Source organism: Cynara cardunculus (assembly GCF_001531365.2).
Source record: "Cynara cardunculus var. scolymus isolate 2C chromosome LG 6, CcrdV1, whole genome shotgun sequence".
NCBI lineage: Eukaryota > Viridiplantae > Streptophyta > Magnoliopsida > Asterales > Asteraceae > Cynara > Cynara cardunculus.
Window position 1 is genome coordinate 9,611,022 of NC_037533.1, and position 15,173 is coordinate 9,626,194.

Here is a 15,173-nt window from a genome sequence, read left to right on the forward strand (position 1 = left end):
TCACCACCGCCCAGGCAATTGGGAATATTTGATTATTGGCATCTCGACCAACGGCTGAAAGCAACTCTCTTTTGCATATTGTCTTTAAAAAGCACCCATCAAGCCCAATTACTCTTYTACAACCACTAATCCAACCTTCTTTCAATCCTTGTAAACATATATAGAAGCCTTGAAAGTAAGTCTTCCCATTGGGGTTGACTTCAACACTCATTTTTACTGTAGATCCAGGATTGGTTCTTCTAATTTCTTCATCGTACTCCCAAATTTTATCATAGTGTTTCTTCATACCTTGCTCAAAGTCACTAATCGCATGTGTTTTCACTCTAGCACAAGCTTATTTGCATACATCCACTAAGAATCAACTGCCAGCTATCAGACTCGGGATACAAATGGGAAGTGCATTGGAGACCCTATGTGGTTTTACACTAGCACAAGCTTATTTTCATACTCTATCCTTCAGTGTTTAAACTGATTTCTTCAGACACAAAATATTGTAGTTCCTATGATGATAGCTTGGCTATCTGGGGTTATAGCTAATTATATAATCATTGGCCTAGCTGCCATTAGTTATTGGTTAACCCATATAATCATGTAGCCTAGCTAATTATATAATCATTCGGAACTTTCTCACATCGTCATAATGATAACTGCTATCTGTTATATTAGATTGGCTCAATCAAGGATTCGGTAATCACTCTTGAAGATGAAAATGGCAATAATATGTTGCATTTAGTTGGGAGAGAGCAAATAGTGAACAACTTCAGGATGTGTCCGGAGTAGTTCTACTTAATAGAAAGGCCAACCCCACCGGTTAGAGTCTGCTCTGAAAACAATTTGAGAAGAATTCATCCACTCATTTGAATACAAAAGTAAACATTTTATTCTAACAAGTTTGATTTGATCCTGGAYCATGTTGGTATTAATTTGGGYRCATATATTTCGAGTCTTTTAGAGGTGAYACTTTGAAGTAAAAGAACAAAAATATAACTTTCAAATAACATGAAACAAGTCAAAGTTTATCTTATTGAGGCATTGTGTTTCCATTTTCTCCCTAGTATTAAAGTTTTGAACAATTTCAAGCAACTAGTCAAAGTATACTTCCTGCACAAAGGATCACCATCATTTCAAGTCCATGAAAGTTACCAGAAACTGGTTATCTATTAGGTTCTTATGTTTTCAATGATTTTTCTAAAATCAATCTAAAAAACACCGTTTGTAAACTAATTGCAGGTCTAGAAATATAACACATGTAATATGTAGTTAAGCAAAGCTTAAGACTAAACAACACGTTTATAGCAAGGTAAGTCCATTAAAARAATCTCGACAGCACTTGGTCACATAGAAGCAGTTTCAATGGTGTGCCTAGAAAGAGTCGAGGCATCACTTTCATTAAAAAAAAGGTTCACGRCACAATAGAAAACCRTCCAAATAACCTATAGACCAACAAAAGCATGCATAATGGGTTCATGGGGAATAATACAGGATGAATTCAGCAATCCACTGACAAAAAAATCAATCATGAAAAACTGTGATACACACATTGGCATCATCCTTGACAGGAGCAGCTTCTGCTGATGTAGCTTGGACTGCGATACTCACTCCAACAGCTTGACTAGGGAAACTGCATAATTCARTTGTATAAGGTAAGTAACATATATAACTTATAAGTCARAAAAAGAAACCAAGTGAATGAGCCCAATATATCCAACCTGGAGGTGAAAAGAGCCAATCATCTCAAGGAAAATAATTTCTCTCCATAGATAACACAACCACAACTCTTGTTTCAATCCTATAAAGGCCTAAAGTAATACCCCCAATTAACTGTGGAATTTCCAGTCAAATTAAACAATCAACTTATCAACATAGAATTATTTAACGATAAGATCATTTAGATCACAAGTTTACCATTGAGTTACAATGTTGAATGCCTAAATTATTATCTAAACCAGGTTCTTTGCATCTACTATATAGTTCAGATTACTTTTATCTGCCACRRCCATGCTTTCATCAWTGACTTCTTGGATACAAATATTCYTCAACGGTCCCTCATATTGGCATCTCAGAACAAATAAGAAACAAAGTTCAAATCTCATGTTATTTTAGTTAATTAAGCGTTCACTCAATATCCAAATCAAGACTTTGCACATTTGAAGATTCTTGCAACCCCAACTTATCTTGTAGCATAACAGTTGTTCTTACAATTGTAGAATGCAGAGTGTAGCCCGGATACTYAATGCTTGAATTATTCTTTGTAAATGTACATATATATTGTTGTAAAACATATTGAACTTATCTGTTGGAATAGGATGTGTGATGAGAAAGTCGATGAGGAAAAGAATGAGAGTCRATTAGGGTTTAGATTCGAGCAGGAAGAAGACGGTGAGGTTCGATTAGCAAGATATGTGATTAAGGGATTAAGGGTGAACGAATAGTCATCAGGAAAGAATGAACAGTCGAACAGTGCAATTGAGAGGGATTGAGGCGTTTTTCATTTTCAAAAAATTGTTTTTAAATTAAAATTTTCTTTTAAATGACACGTAAGATATCCATGTGTAACARATTATCCTATATGGTTTCCATGTCATTTTAAGTTTGATACGTGAACAAAGAAAAACTTGTTCAAAAAGTAACAATTTCCCAATGTTAYAATGAGTAAATTTTTGACAAAATACAATGTCTTAATAAAATATATTTTGAAAGTATATTGTTGTAATAAGAAAAACWGAAAGTATAATRTTATAATAAAAAAAWTTGTAAAATAAATTATTATATAYAAATAAATTATTATTTTGTGCATTTTATTCTTTTATATAATATATTATTTTTATTAACAAAATAAAAAAGCTAGAAAAATGATTTAATTTGTAGTGTAGTTGTAATGATAAGGGGGAAGCTGGAAGGAGACAAGCATGAACACAAACATGGCGGCATCAATGGCGAACTTACAGACATTACGACCTTCATCACTACCACCACCTCCATCTCGCTTCTCAATTCATGATCGTTTCTGTACAACAAGTATCTCTAAGATACGAATAAATTCAAACCCCACTACTACTAGTAGTAGTAATAAATCAATTAGGTTTCCAGTTATCTCTTGTTGCGTCGATTCTACCACCGAGTCTTCCACCATATCATCACCACCAGATGAGACGTCAACGCCGCATAAGGACCTTCCGCCGTTGCAAAAGAAGCGGCAGATGTATAGGAGGCTGCTTCCTGGAGAAGCGGAAGGTATTACTGGAGAAATGAGATTCGTTGCTATGGACCTCCGTAATAGGAAACTTAAAGTTAAGAATGAAAATTTGGATAGGAGAGGTAAAAGTGATATGGAAGATGCTGGTTCTGGAAACAGTGATGGAGAAATTGATGGTTCTGATGACGATKATGGTGGGACAAATAATCAGAATTCCGATAAGGAGATTGAGATGTGGGATCCCGATCTGGTAGGTTTTGTGAGGTATCTCGTTGACAGTGAGTTTCTTTATAGCTCGATTGAGCGCTTGGTCGATGAGTCGCAAGATGTTTCTTGTGAGTTCCTTTTCTTCACTACATTCCATATGATAACTTCATTTTACACATTCTGTTTATATTTCTTGCTTTTCGTTGGAATTTCTTAAAATACAACATCTCTCAATTTAGGTTACTGGTTAATCTTCCCTCAATTCCACAATTAAACTCCACTTTCCGTTTTTGTAAAGGTAAATAGTACATCAATTTAGATCAGTAAAATTCAGAACATTGTGTCATTGTACAACATAGGGGACTCTTTATGGGAATAAAAGATCTCCAATTGTTTATTGGAGGGAGCAGTTAACAGCAATTTTAGTTATGTTTAATTGTAGTAAAGACAAAGTTAGGATCTCTGGTGTCAACATAAATATGTCTCCCTTCGGGTTGAAACTTGATATAATTTTGATGAACTGGAATTGGCAACATATAATTGGATTGAGATTTAGATGTACATGTTATGCTGATCTGGATAGATTGATAATGTAGAGAGCAACTGATCAAGTCTTTTGAGGTGGGGGCTGCTGAGATTTAAGGGAGATTACTACCATTGATCAAGTAAAGTTAGCTTATGCTACCACTTTAGCTACCCACATTTCGCTGATCATCCTCTCGAATCAGCTACTGATCATCGCCTTGGTAAGCTATTACCTTACCAACTAGCTATTCAGACGCGAGCCCCTCCTCGGGTGGCCAACCATCAAGTCAAGTCTATGTTTTAGCTAATTAGTAACTTAATTTTCTAGAAATAGTTTTTTTTTCTCTACATCAGTTGTTCAAAGACTCTTTCTCTTTAACCACATGACACATCTTATCACCTCAACGCCTATGAATTTGGTTTCAGATCAGTGAGATCCACCATGATTAATACCATATCCTCCACTTCCCAAAAAGACACCCCCCCCCCCCAAAAAAAAAAAAAAACCCAACAACACCCTCTAATTGCATCCTAATTAGAAGCTAYTAACACTTTCATAGCAGAAATGTCAGTCCAAAAGGCAAACTAGCAAACTCCAACATGATGAATCTAGTTATGGAAATTGAGACAAAGTTAATGCTGTAACGTTAGATAACCATGAACTCGATAGACCTTGGTAGGCCCAAAATCCTTCATGATTCCCGCAAATAAAACTGGAGTTTCTTAAAACCAACCCAAGTGTTTACAAAGCCATGATCTTAGAACTTGTATCTAAAACCAAGTTGTGGAGCCAAAGGGTGTGGTTGGTTGACTTTAACTTGATCCAGTTATAATTCTACAACATGTGCTCCCTAAACACTTGACAACCAAGTCTCAATCATGCCTTCTCCAGCAAGTTCCTATCCTTCATATTCAACCACTTGACTTTAGAATCAGTTGGATCTGGTTAATCCTTGACAGCTTGAGAGACAAAATCACAGGGTAGAAGAACTATATTTTGGATGCAATGAGAAATTTACATATGGCCAGGCTCTGTTGACCTACATGGCTACATCATTCTCCTTCATGTGCTCGAAAAGGCGGACGAGGCTACTGGGGAGCCACTAAATGATTCTGATGAATGCTAAGCAGCTCTGACGGTTGTGTCAAAGATCTCCTTGTATGCTATGTAGGGCAAAACTTTAGGCACAATGGAGAATTGTTCTGTCTTATGGTTAGTTTGGCTGATAGATGGTTCACCCACAATTCTTTTGCTGGTGTTGCGGTTGAAGGAAAATAAGTTATCACTTAATCAAGTAGTTCCTTTGGGTATGCAAATTGTGAATGGATTGGGGATATCGTATGACACACACAATTGTGTTTGCTAGGAACTCTCATACAAGTATCCTACTTCACCATCGTGCAGATTTATTATCCGATCTCAACTAGAGGAGCTGACTAAATAGTCTCGCTTAACACCGTTCAAATTAATTGGAACACGTTGTTYATGATATTACGTCTCAGGGTAATGCTACAAACTCCAAGGCATTCACGACTAGTTAATGCCACACTCATTTTGTTAGCAGGCTTCCAGAAACGAATCATCCCATGATGATTCCCAAGGAAACAGACTAGAGTTACTGACCTCTACCCAGACACAYTGCTATATGAATCAATAACCATGACAAGCTCTATAAGTTTGTGTTTATAAAATTAAAAATAAGAATAAGAAGATGAACACCAAATAAAGAATTATCTTTATATAATTTAATTATTTAAATCAATAAATAGGTTAAACCCTTTTGTAATCAGACCCACCAACAATCTCAATAGATGCCAATTCACACAGATTGAATCTATCCTTCTCGATAGATTCAACGAAAGAAAAGGGGTAGAAGCAGAGTGTTCACTTAGTGAACGAGAAATTTAAATACAATACGAAATTAGTAAAACCAACCTGGTAAAAATCGCTGTAGATTCGGATGAAGAACTGCACGGAAAACCTGTCCTTAAAGGTTTTATACGACCACTCTTTAAATGCTGTGAGTCTGCTAGTCGCAAAGCCCCARGATTGAATGCAGTAGAAAATTCRTTTGTGAACAGCAATCACAACGAATGTAGAGAAGGTTTATGTAGCAAACCGTAGAGAGMAATAAGAGTGGGGAGCAGAATTTCGTCAGAGGAAAAGTAGTTTCGTGTGTGTCTAATGATACGGCTTCACCCAGTATTTATACYGGGTGAAACCCTAGCTCAAACCCACTAGCCACTAGAAAAGCCCACGTAGAGAAGAAAGTGGGAGAGAATTTCTCACCCAAAAACTTATCTCTAAACCAAGTCAAATTAATTCAAATTTAAAATAAAAATAAAATTAAAATTCGGATTAATTAATTATTAAAAAATTAATAATTATCTCAAAATTATTAAAATTAATAATTATCTAAAAACCCCAATTTATTTTAGATTAAAAAAATAAAATCGGATTAATGTAATCCTTCTGACGAAATCTCTAATAAAACGAGTGTGTTGGACCTTCCACTCAAGACCCCCACCATGAGTCCACTAACAAGTTCAAAGCCCACTACTAGAGAAAGCCTTATAAGCTTCTCTAGAAATAAATTCTCTACCAATGTGGGATGGAAGGTTAACTTCCAACCAACAAATTTCCAACAATCCCCCACCAGGTTGGAAAGTTTCCTGACATTTATGGTAGACAACGTTACAGTGGTGTCACTAAGATTAAACCATGTTTAATGTAAGTATGCAAGAAGTGATCAATCCAATGGTATCCTTAGGATTTAAACCTTGAATCTTGCKACCACTTCGGCTTACCTACACACGTCATCTATCCACCTTGCTCTCTCACTGAGCGCTAATATGGCCATGCGCTAAACCCTGTTTCATGACTTACTCAAAGAGAAACCACTACTCTTCTTTTGAGGCGGCMCCACCTCTAAGTCATATAGGCAAAGTTCTATGGCATCTTCGTTGTTAAGATGCCTCTAAACTTTGTTAAGAGATTAACTCATCCTTGTTCTCGACAACGCCGTACTATCTTTCACCTTACATGGATCTATCGTTTGATAGTTCCTTCTATCAATCAATTGACTTGTTGTTACCCTTTAAACTTGGTAAATAGGAGTACTATATCCAAGTTGGGTTTCCATCAATGACTGATTCTATGTGGTTTCAGACCCATGTCTCTGGTGGTTGATCCTACCAAGTCTCTCGTCAGAGGCTTGGTTAGTGGATCTGCCAAGTTTCCACAAGACTTGACAAACACTATACTTATGGTACCATCATCAATTAGTTGTTTCACGTAGTTGTGTCGGAGACTTATGTGTCGCGACTTCCCATTATATACAGCATTGTATACTTTGGACAGTGTGGCCTCACTGTCACAATACATAGGAATAGAGGGAGTCGGTCGAAGCCATAAATGGATGTCTGTCAATAAATCTCTAATCCATTCGGCCTCTTTGCCCGCTGCCGCTAGGGCAATAAATTCGGCTTCCATAGTCGAATGAGCGATACACGTTTGTTTCTTGCTCGCCCAAGAAATCGCCGCTCCAGCAAGAGTATAAATCCAWCCACTTGTGGATTTAGAATCACTTGAGTGATCTATCCAACTGGCGTCAGAATATCCCTCCAAGATTCCTGGATGCGTAGAGTATGTCAACTCTAGTTCTTGGGTTCTTTTCAAGTAGCCCAATACTCTACCAATTGYTTTCCAGTGATCTGAACCCGGATTGCTCGTATATTGACTCAGTCTACTGACAGCAAAAGCAATATCCGGTCTAGTGCAATGCATTGCATACATCATGCATCCTATTGCACTAGCATATTCTAGTTGAGCCACTGCTCTACCAGTATTTTTATTGAGTTTCACACTTGAATYAAACGGAGTATTAAACTCTTTTATATTCAAATGTTGAAACTTTGTCAGTATCTTCTCTATGTAATGAGACTGACATAGAGAGATTTGAGATGCAGATCTTTTGATCTTTATCCCAAGGATGGTATCTACTTCTCCAAGATCTTTCATCTTAAAGTTCGARRATAAGTAYCMTTTTGTCTCAAGAATACCATCTAGATTGGTTCCGATGATCAACATATCATCGACATAAAGACAGATTACCACAGTGTACCCTCTCGTGCATTTTGAGTATATGCACCGGTCGGCCCCCTTATGTCGGAACCCGAAAGATGTGATAGTCGTATCAAACCTTTCGTGCCACTGTTTAGGAGTTTGTTTTAACCCGTATAGAGATTTAACAAGTTTACACACTTTATTCTCTTGTCCGGGTATTACAAATCCTTCAGGTTGCTCCATGTAAACCTCCTYGTTTAAATAGCCATTCAAGAAAGCTGTTTTCACGTCCATTTGGTGAATATACAGTCCTTTTATGGCGGAAATTGCTATGAGAGTTCGAATGGAACTAATTCTAGCAACTGGAGCATAGGTGTCGAAATAATCGACACCCACTTTCTGTCTATATCCTTTAGCCACCAACCTAGCTTTGAAGGATGATATTGTACCATCAGGGTGCATCTTTCTTTTGAATATCCACTTGGAACCAATGGGTTTCACCCCTGTTGGCAAATTTGCCAGCACCCAAGTTCCATTACCCAAAATGGAGTCCATCTCATCATTTATGGCTTCTTTCCACATTGGAGCATCCCTTGAAGTCATGGCCTCTTTAAATGTTTTGGGATCCTCTTCAGTATTGATAGAGAAATTGAACTCTCTTGTCACTTTATTTTGAGTCCCTTCTACCAAGAACGAGAAAAAGTCATTTCCCATATTTTTCTCTTTTCTCACTCTTGTGCTTCTTCGTGGTTCGTCCGCCTCTATAGAGGTTTTGAAACTAGCACGAGATGAGCCAGAGGGATTAGAGGCCAATATTGGTTCTGATTTTTCAGCATCTTCTGAAAATCTATCTTCAAAGAACTCCACATCTCTGGATTCTACTATAACTCCTGACTCTTTGTCCAATAATCTATAATCYTTGCTATTTAGTGCATATCCAACGAATATGCTCTTAATAGCACGGGCTYCCAATTTAGATCTTTTCGGATCAGGAGTTCTATAATATGCAACACATCCCCAAACCTTTAGATAGTTCAGATTTGGTTTTCTACCTTTCCAGAGCTCATATGGAYTGGTTGGAATCACACGACTAGTGATCCGGTTGTGAATATGACAAGCGTCTCCCCAGAGATTGTTAGTCAACCCTGATTGGTTCAACATACAATTGACCATTTCAACAAGGGTTCGGTTCTTTTGTTCCGCCAAGCCATTTTGTTGAGGAGTAAATGGTGAGGTCCGTTCATGTTTGATGCCATTCTCTTCACAGAATGTATCAAATTCTCTATTAAAGTATTCACCACCTCTGTCTGATCGAAGTATTTTAATYCGTTTTTCAAGTTGATTTTCGACTTCAGCTTTATAAAGTTTAAAAGCGTCAAAAGCTTCGTCTTTTGAATGTAACAGATAAACTTGTAAAAACCGACTGAAGTCATCACAAAAAGTTATGAAATACCTTTTACCTCCTCGGGTAAGTAATCCATTTAATTCACAAATATCAGAATGAATTAATTCTAAAATTGATGTATCCCTTTTAACAGAAGGAAAAGGTTTCTTTGTAAACTTTGATTTTACACAAGTTTCACATTTTCCAAAGTCTTTGTTATCAATTTTGATTAAACCTTTGTTATGCATCTTTTCAATATTTTTCACATTTGTATGYGCAAGACGTTTATGCCATAAAGAAATAGAACAAACAGAATAATCCAAAGAAGCAAATTTATTAAAACCATTCGGGATTACATCGGTATCAACCATAGAAACAAAAAAAATTTTATCACTATCAGACGTGGCTAACACATTGCTTCCTACTGATTCACTCGTTCCGCCCTCCTCACAACCATCTTCACTCAGGTTAAGGCGATACATACCCAACAGGTTGTATCCCTTTCCAATAAAAACCTTCCTCTTGGAGATCACGACCTTCCTAGTGAATCAGTAGGAAGTAATGGAAGGTACGTGAAGAACGTTTYGGAGAGTGACGGTCTTGCCGGAAGTGAACTTCAGTTGCACGGTCCCTATTCCAACGACATCTGCACGGCCGTTGTTCGCAACAATCACTTGCTTCYCATCTCTCACTGGTCCATATTCAACAAACTTGGACCTGGAGTCACAAACATGAACAGTGGCTCCAGAATCCAAGTACCAACCAACTCTTGCTGCCACAATTCTCGTGGCGGCCTCTGAAATCATGTCAATCTCTTCCATGTGGAGATTCGCCACAAGGTGTTGAATCCCCTCAACAGAATTAGCAACAGGAGGTCCGGACTTTCGGTCCTTGCACTCACGAGCATAATGTCCCGTCTCTCCGCAGACGTGACATTTTCCGACCCTCTTAAACTTATGTCCCATGTTTGATTGACTACCTGGTCTCTTCACACTCTTCTTTTGTGGACCCAAGTTCCACTTCTTGTTTGGCCCTCCGGCCCTTCCCTTTCCTTTGCCTACAGCCTGCACGCTGTTGGCATTCATCACAGACTTGCCTCTCCTCTCCCGATTACGTGCCTCTTCCTCAATGCGCAGATGTTTTAGTAAATCGTCCAAAGAATAATCTTCGGTTTTGTGCATCATTCTCTTTGAAAAATCTTTCCAAGATGGAGGCAGTTTATCAATCACTGCCCCTACTTGGAAAATTTCAGGGATAGTTATAGAAAGCATTTTCAATTTATTTACTAAAACTTGGAGCTCATGCACTTGCTCCAGAATCGGTTTATCATCAACCATTTGGAATCTCAAATACTGAGACACAAGATATTTGTTTGTGTCATCTTCTTGTGACTTGTATTTGAATTCCAAGGCATTCCATAACTCTCTAGGGCACGTAATCRGGGCATACARATCAWWCAAACGATCTGACAAAGCATTCTTAATGTGTCCACAAGCAAGAGTTTCCTCTTCCTTAYGGATCATTCTAAGCTTTTGGAGATCGGCAATTCTTTRAAGATCCGGTTGTTGTCCTGGTTCAGGAACCGGATCTTCTGGAATGGGAGGGAGACTTGGGTCCAAGACATAATAGAGTTTTAAAACCATTAGCATAAATTTCACTTTTTCGGCCCAGCGAGTGTAACTCGACCCGTCAAACTTGTCCAATTTCATCATGTCTTGATTGAGAAGACAATAATTTCCGGTGTCCATTTGTTATAAACAATCTTAAAGGTTTTATACGACCACTCTTTAAATGCTGTGAGTCTGCTAGTCGCAAAGCCCCAGGATTGAATGCAGTAGAAAATTCATTTGTGAACAGCAATCACAACGAATGTAGAGAAGGTTTATGTAGCAAACCGTAGAGAGAAATAAGAGTGGGGAGCAGAATTTCGTCAGAGGAAAAGTAGTTTCGTGTGTGTCTAATGATACGGCTTCACCCAGTATTTATACTGGGTTTCAAACCCACTACCCACTAGAAAAGCCCACATAGAGAAGAAAGTGGGAGAGAATTTCTCACCCAAAAACTTATCTCTAAACCAAGTCAAATTAATTCAAATTTAAAATAAAATTAAAATTCGGATTAATTAATTATTAAAAAATTAATAATTATCTCAAAATTATTAAAATTAATAATTATCTAAAAAACCCAATTTATTTTAGATTAAAAAAATAAAATCGGATTAATGTAATCCTCCTGACGAAATCTCTAATAAAACGAGTGTGTTGGGACTTCCACTCAAGACCCCCACCATGAGTCCACTAACAAGTTCAAAGCCCACTACTAGAGAAAGCCTTATAAGCTTCTCTAGAAATAAATTCTCTACCAATGTGGGATGGAAGGTTRACTTCCAACCTACAAATTTCCAACAGTTTGTATGTTCTAAAGTTAAAGGCATGCCTCCTCATGTTGGAAGGAGGTAATGGCGAGGATGGTAAAAATCAAAAGGGGAAGTTGTCTACATCACGAAACAGACAAGAGGGGGTTGGGATATTGATTCCACCAACATGCTTATGAAGTTTGTCAAACCATATATTATCGGTTTGGGATTGAGGGTAAAGGGTTAAAGTCGGTATTCTATCAATTTGGATGAATGAGTACACTAATACATTAATACGGGGGAACAGTGAYTGCTCTTAATGTAGGAGTTGATAGTACAAGTGATGAACTAGGTGAAAATCAACCAAGATCGGAAGATGAAGCCATCCCCATGAACCTGCCATTGTGCCATGTACTTCCRATATACAATTCCTTTTTAATGATGAATTTTTTTTTTGCTATTTTAGAAAAGATATAAACAGCAGAGCAATATATCCAGGATAATTGATAAATGACCGGTCCATGTTCATTGAACTATATTCTCATGCTTTATAGCCAGCAAGCATCATCAGAGTATTGGAGTTTATCTGAAGTCCTTTTAGTAGTCTTGTCTTTACATCCTGGCCGTCAAATCATCAGATATTTTTTATGCATAATCATCTTGTTATTGCATCATCTTCATGACGTTTGTGATATTATGAATGTATGGATTTATTTTGTTACCTCATAATCAGACATTCATCATATCTTGGAAGTTTTTTGTTTTACCCTTGCTACAGTTGCCTACTTCAGAAACACTGGATTGGAAAGAGCTGAAAGTTTTAGAAAGGATATAGAGGTGTTTAGACAACAGAATGTTCCGATTCCGATGCCTCACCCCCCTTCTAAAAAGTATGTGCAGTATTTGGAGGAACTTGCAATGGAGAGTCCTCCTTCATTTTTCTGTCATTTCTACAGTATATACTTCGCCCACATAACAGGTGGTCAAGTGATTGTAAAAAAGGTGCGTACTACTAAGAATTTGTTTGTGTGGTAGTCTATTTATGTGATAGGATCAAGAAGTCCCTACTTTCAATTTGCTATTCAATATTTGATTTCTGTTTCTTATCATCGGTGGTTCGTAAAACTTGCAAACTGGTAAGGCAAGAGTTAAGTTCTGATTATGGAAGCTTGGAGCTTTAGATTAGATACTACTCCCTCCATCCCAGAATAAATGTCCAAATTTTTATTCTAGTTTATCCCAAAATAAGTGTCCATCTTCAAAAGTTAGTTTCTGCTTTCCTATTCTACCCTTAATTATGAGATGGAGAAAWTTTCTCTCTATTATTGAGGGTAAAAGTGTCATTTAGTCAATTAGAAAGTGTATTACAAAATCCTAAAACTGTCTGCGATTTTTATTGTGGACATTTATTTTGGACGGAGGACGTATTAGTTTCTTTCAGAACATGTCACGCGATCATACTTGCATAGTATTCACCAGTTGAGTTTAAGTATGCCATATGCCAATAACATTATGGTGTCGAAGAAGTTAGAGATAATTGATGTCCATGGGAATGTGAAGCGGCTGAAGGACTAAATTCTACATATGCCCTCGATACCCTTCTGGTTCCATCTTATAGGACTACATCTTATTAGTGGSTTTTGAAGCTAATAAGTTGTTGCAATATAGTTTAATAATTTATCAGTCTTTGACTTATCTTCCCGATTTTTCTACCACCTATTTTGGCGGGACAAAAAATAACGCATTTTTGTCCCACTCGGTCCTTGTCCTGTCCTACCAAATATGGGGCAACATGTTTTTGTTACACATAGCTGCTGAATACCATTAATCTTTTTGAGTGAATGCGGATGGTGTTGGATTTAGGTATCTGAAAGGATATTAGGCGGAAGAGAGTTGGAGATTTGCAAGTGGCCAGGGGATCCGGAGGTGTTGCTCAAGGCCATGCGAGAAAAGCTCAACGCTCTGGGACAGGTCTTACTTAGCGTCGTTGATTTCTTTTGCTTTTAATCTATTAAACACATTTTTCTATAATTTTTTCGTTATTTGATTGCAGCATTGGAGACGTGAAGTGAAATCCAAATGCCTAAGAGAATCAGCGAAGTCATACGGGTTTATGGGGTCCATAATTCGTCTCATCATTGTGAAGTAACCATAGCTTACTAACTAATTGTTAAACTTGGTTTAAAGAGGAACTGCAGTTGGGTTTCTCTTAGAAATGAGGGTTATTTTTTTTTGCGTATTTCTWCGCGGACCTATAACATTGCTACTTTGAGTAAGGTTCTCGAGTTGCCTGGTTGAGTTGTACCCGAAACAAAAAGGAGACACAATTTCTCCAATGATGATTCTTGTCCTCTTCATGCAAATCGTGAATGACGGTTACTGATTCGCACTTAAACGGGTAAGCAAATATTAGATGATTGAATGAGGATCTATCGTATTTTCCTTTCTTTTTATTGCATTTTATTGAAGATTCACAGCCTCAATATGAAGCTTTTAAGGTGGTGTATTAAATGCGAGTTTTAGGTTCATAGAATCAATTGTGCTCCCTGTATGAATATGTTCGAATACGTTGCAATAAGTTGTTGGAATGTAGTTAGACGATCCAATAAGTTGTATTATTATGAATCAATAACGTATTAAGATGATGAACAACAATCTAATAGTTACTTTAATAGTAAATCTTGGAAGGAGTTCTATAGAACACTGTTTTGACCAAGGTTCTAAACGGCGTAGCATGACGGTGAAGTCAAGTCTTAAGCCTTAGGAGCGAGGGTGTTAACGAGTTGAATCGAGTCGAGTCTTGAGTTATTCGAGCTCRGCTCGAAAAAATATTACTAGGCTCAAGCTTGAATAACTTTTTCACCATAGTATTTTTCCAATACTGGAGCTCGAGCTTGATACTCGTGTACGGATCGATTAGCTTGCTTGTTGGCTTGACCTCAATAATTTTTATACTTTGATTATATTGTGTACGAACATAAGAACATGTTTGGCTCGCAAAAGTGTATGTCCTAATGGCTCACTTTGACTCAAAAAATTTAATCAAGCTTTCATACTAGCTGAGTCGAACATTGATATTATGAAGCTCGACTTGTCAAGTTAAATGAGTTTTAGTGTATGTTCAAGCTCGACAATTATTAAGCTTGAGCTCAAGATAAATGAGCTCCAGCTAAAGTAGCTTGTTAAAAGCTCAATTCATTACCCCCGACTTAAAGGCCATGGCGAAGTCATAACGTTTTTTCAAGGCAATGACTTGTGGTACAAATCTTTTTTGTATCATATATATATATATATATATATATATAATTATTTATATACACATACGTTTTCTACTATTACTCAATAAGTCGATGATATTAAGCAATCTAAACTGGGTTATTTACTAAAAACTAAAATGTAATATTTTAACAAAGGTAAGAAAAATCAAATATCATATTAT

General features: G+C 37.2%; 1 protein-coding gene across 1 annotated transcript; it reads left to right on the plus strand.

Moving 5' to 3' along the window:
* The first annotated feature begins 2,887 nt into the window (after positions 1-2,887).
* On the plus strand, positions 2,888-14,129 carry LOC112514517 (probable inactive heme oxygenase 2, chloroplastic). The gene is made up of 4 exons (XM_025121031.1): positions 2,888-3,531; positions 12,513-12,736; positions 13,598-13,705; positions 13,788-14,129. The coding sequence occupies exons 1-4, from the start codon at positions 2,910-2,912 to the stop codon at positions 13,881-13,883; spliced, it is 1,050 nt and encodes a 349-aa protein (XP_024976799.1). The 5' UTR covers positions 2,888-2,909; the 3' UTR covers positions 13,884-14,129.
* Positions 14,130-15,173: the final 1,044 nt, after the last annotated feature.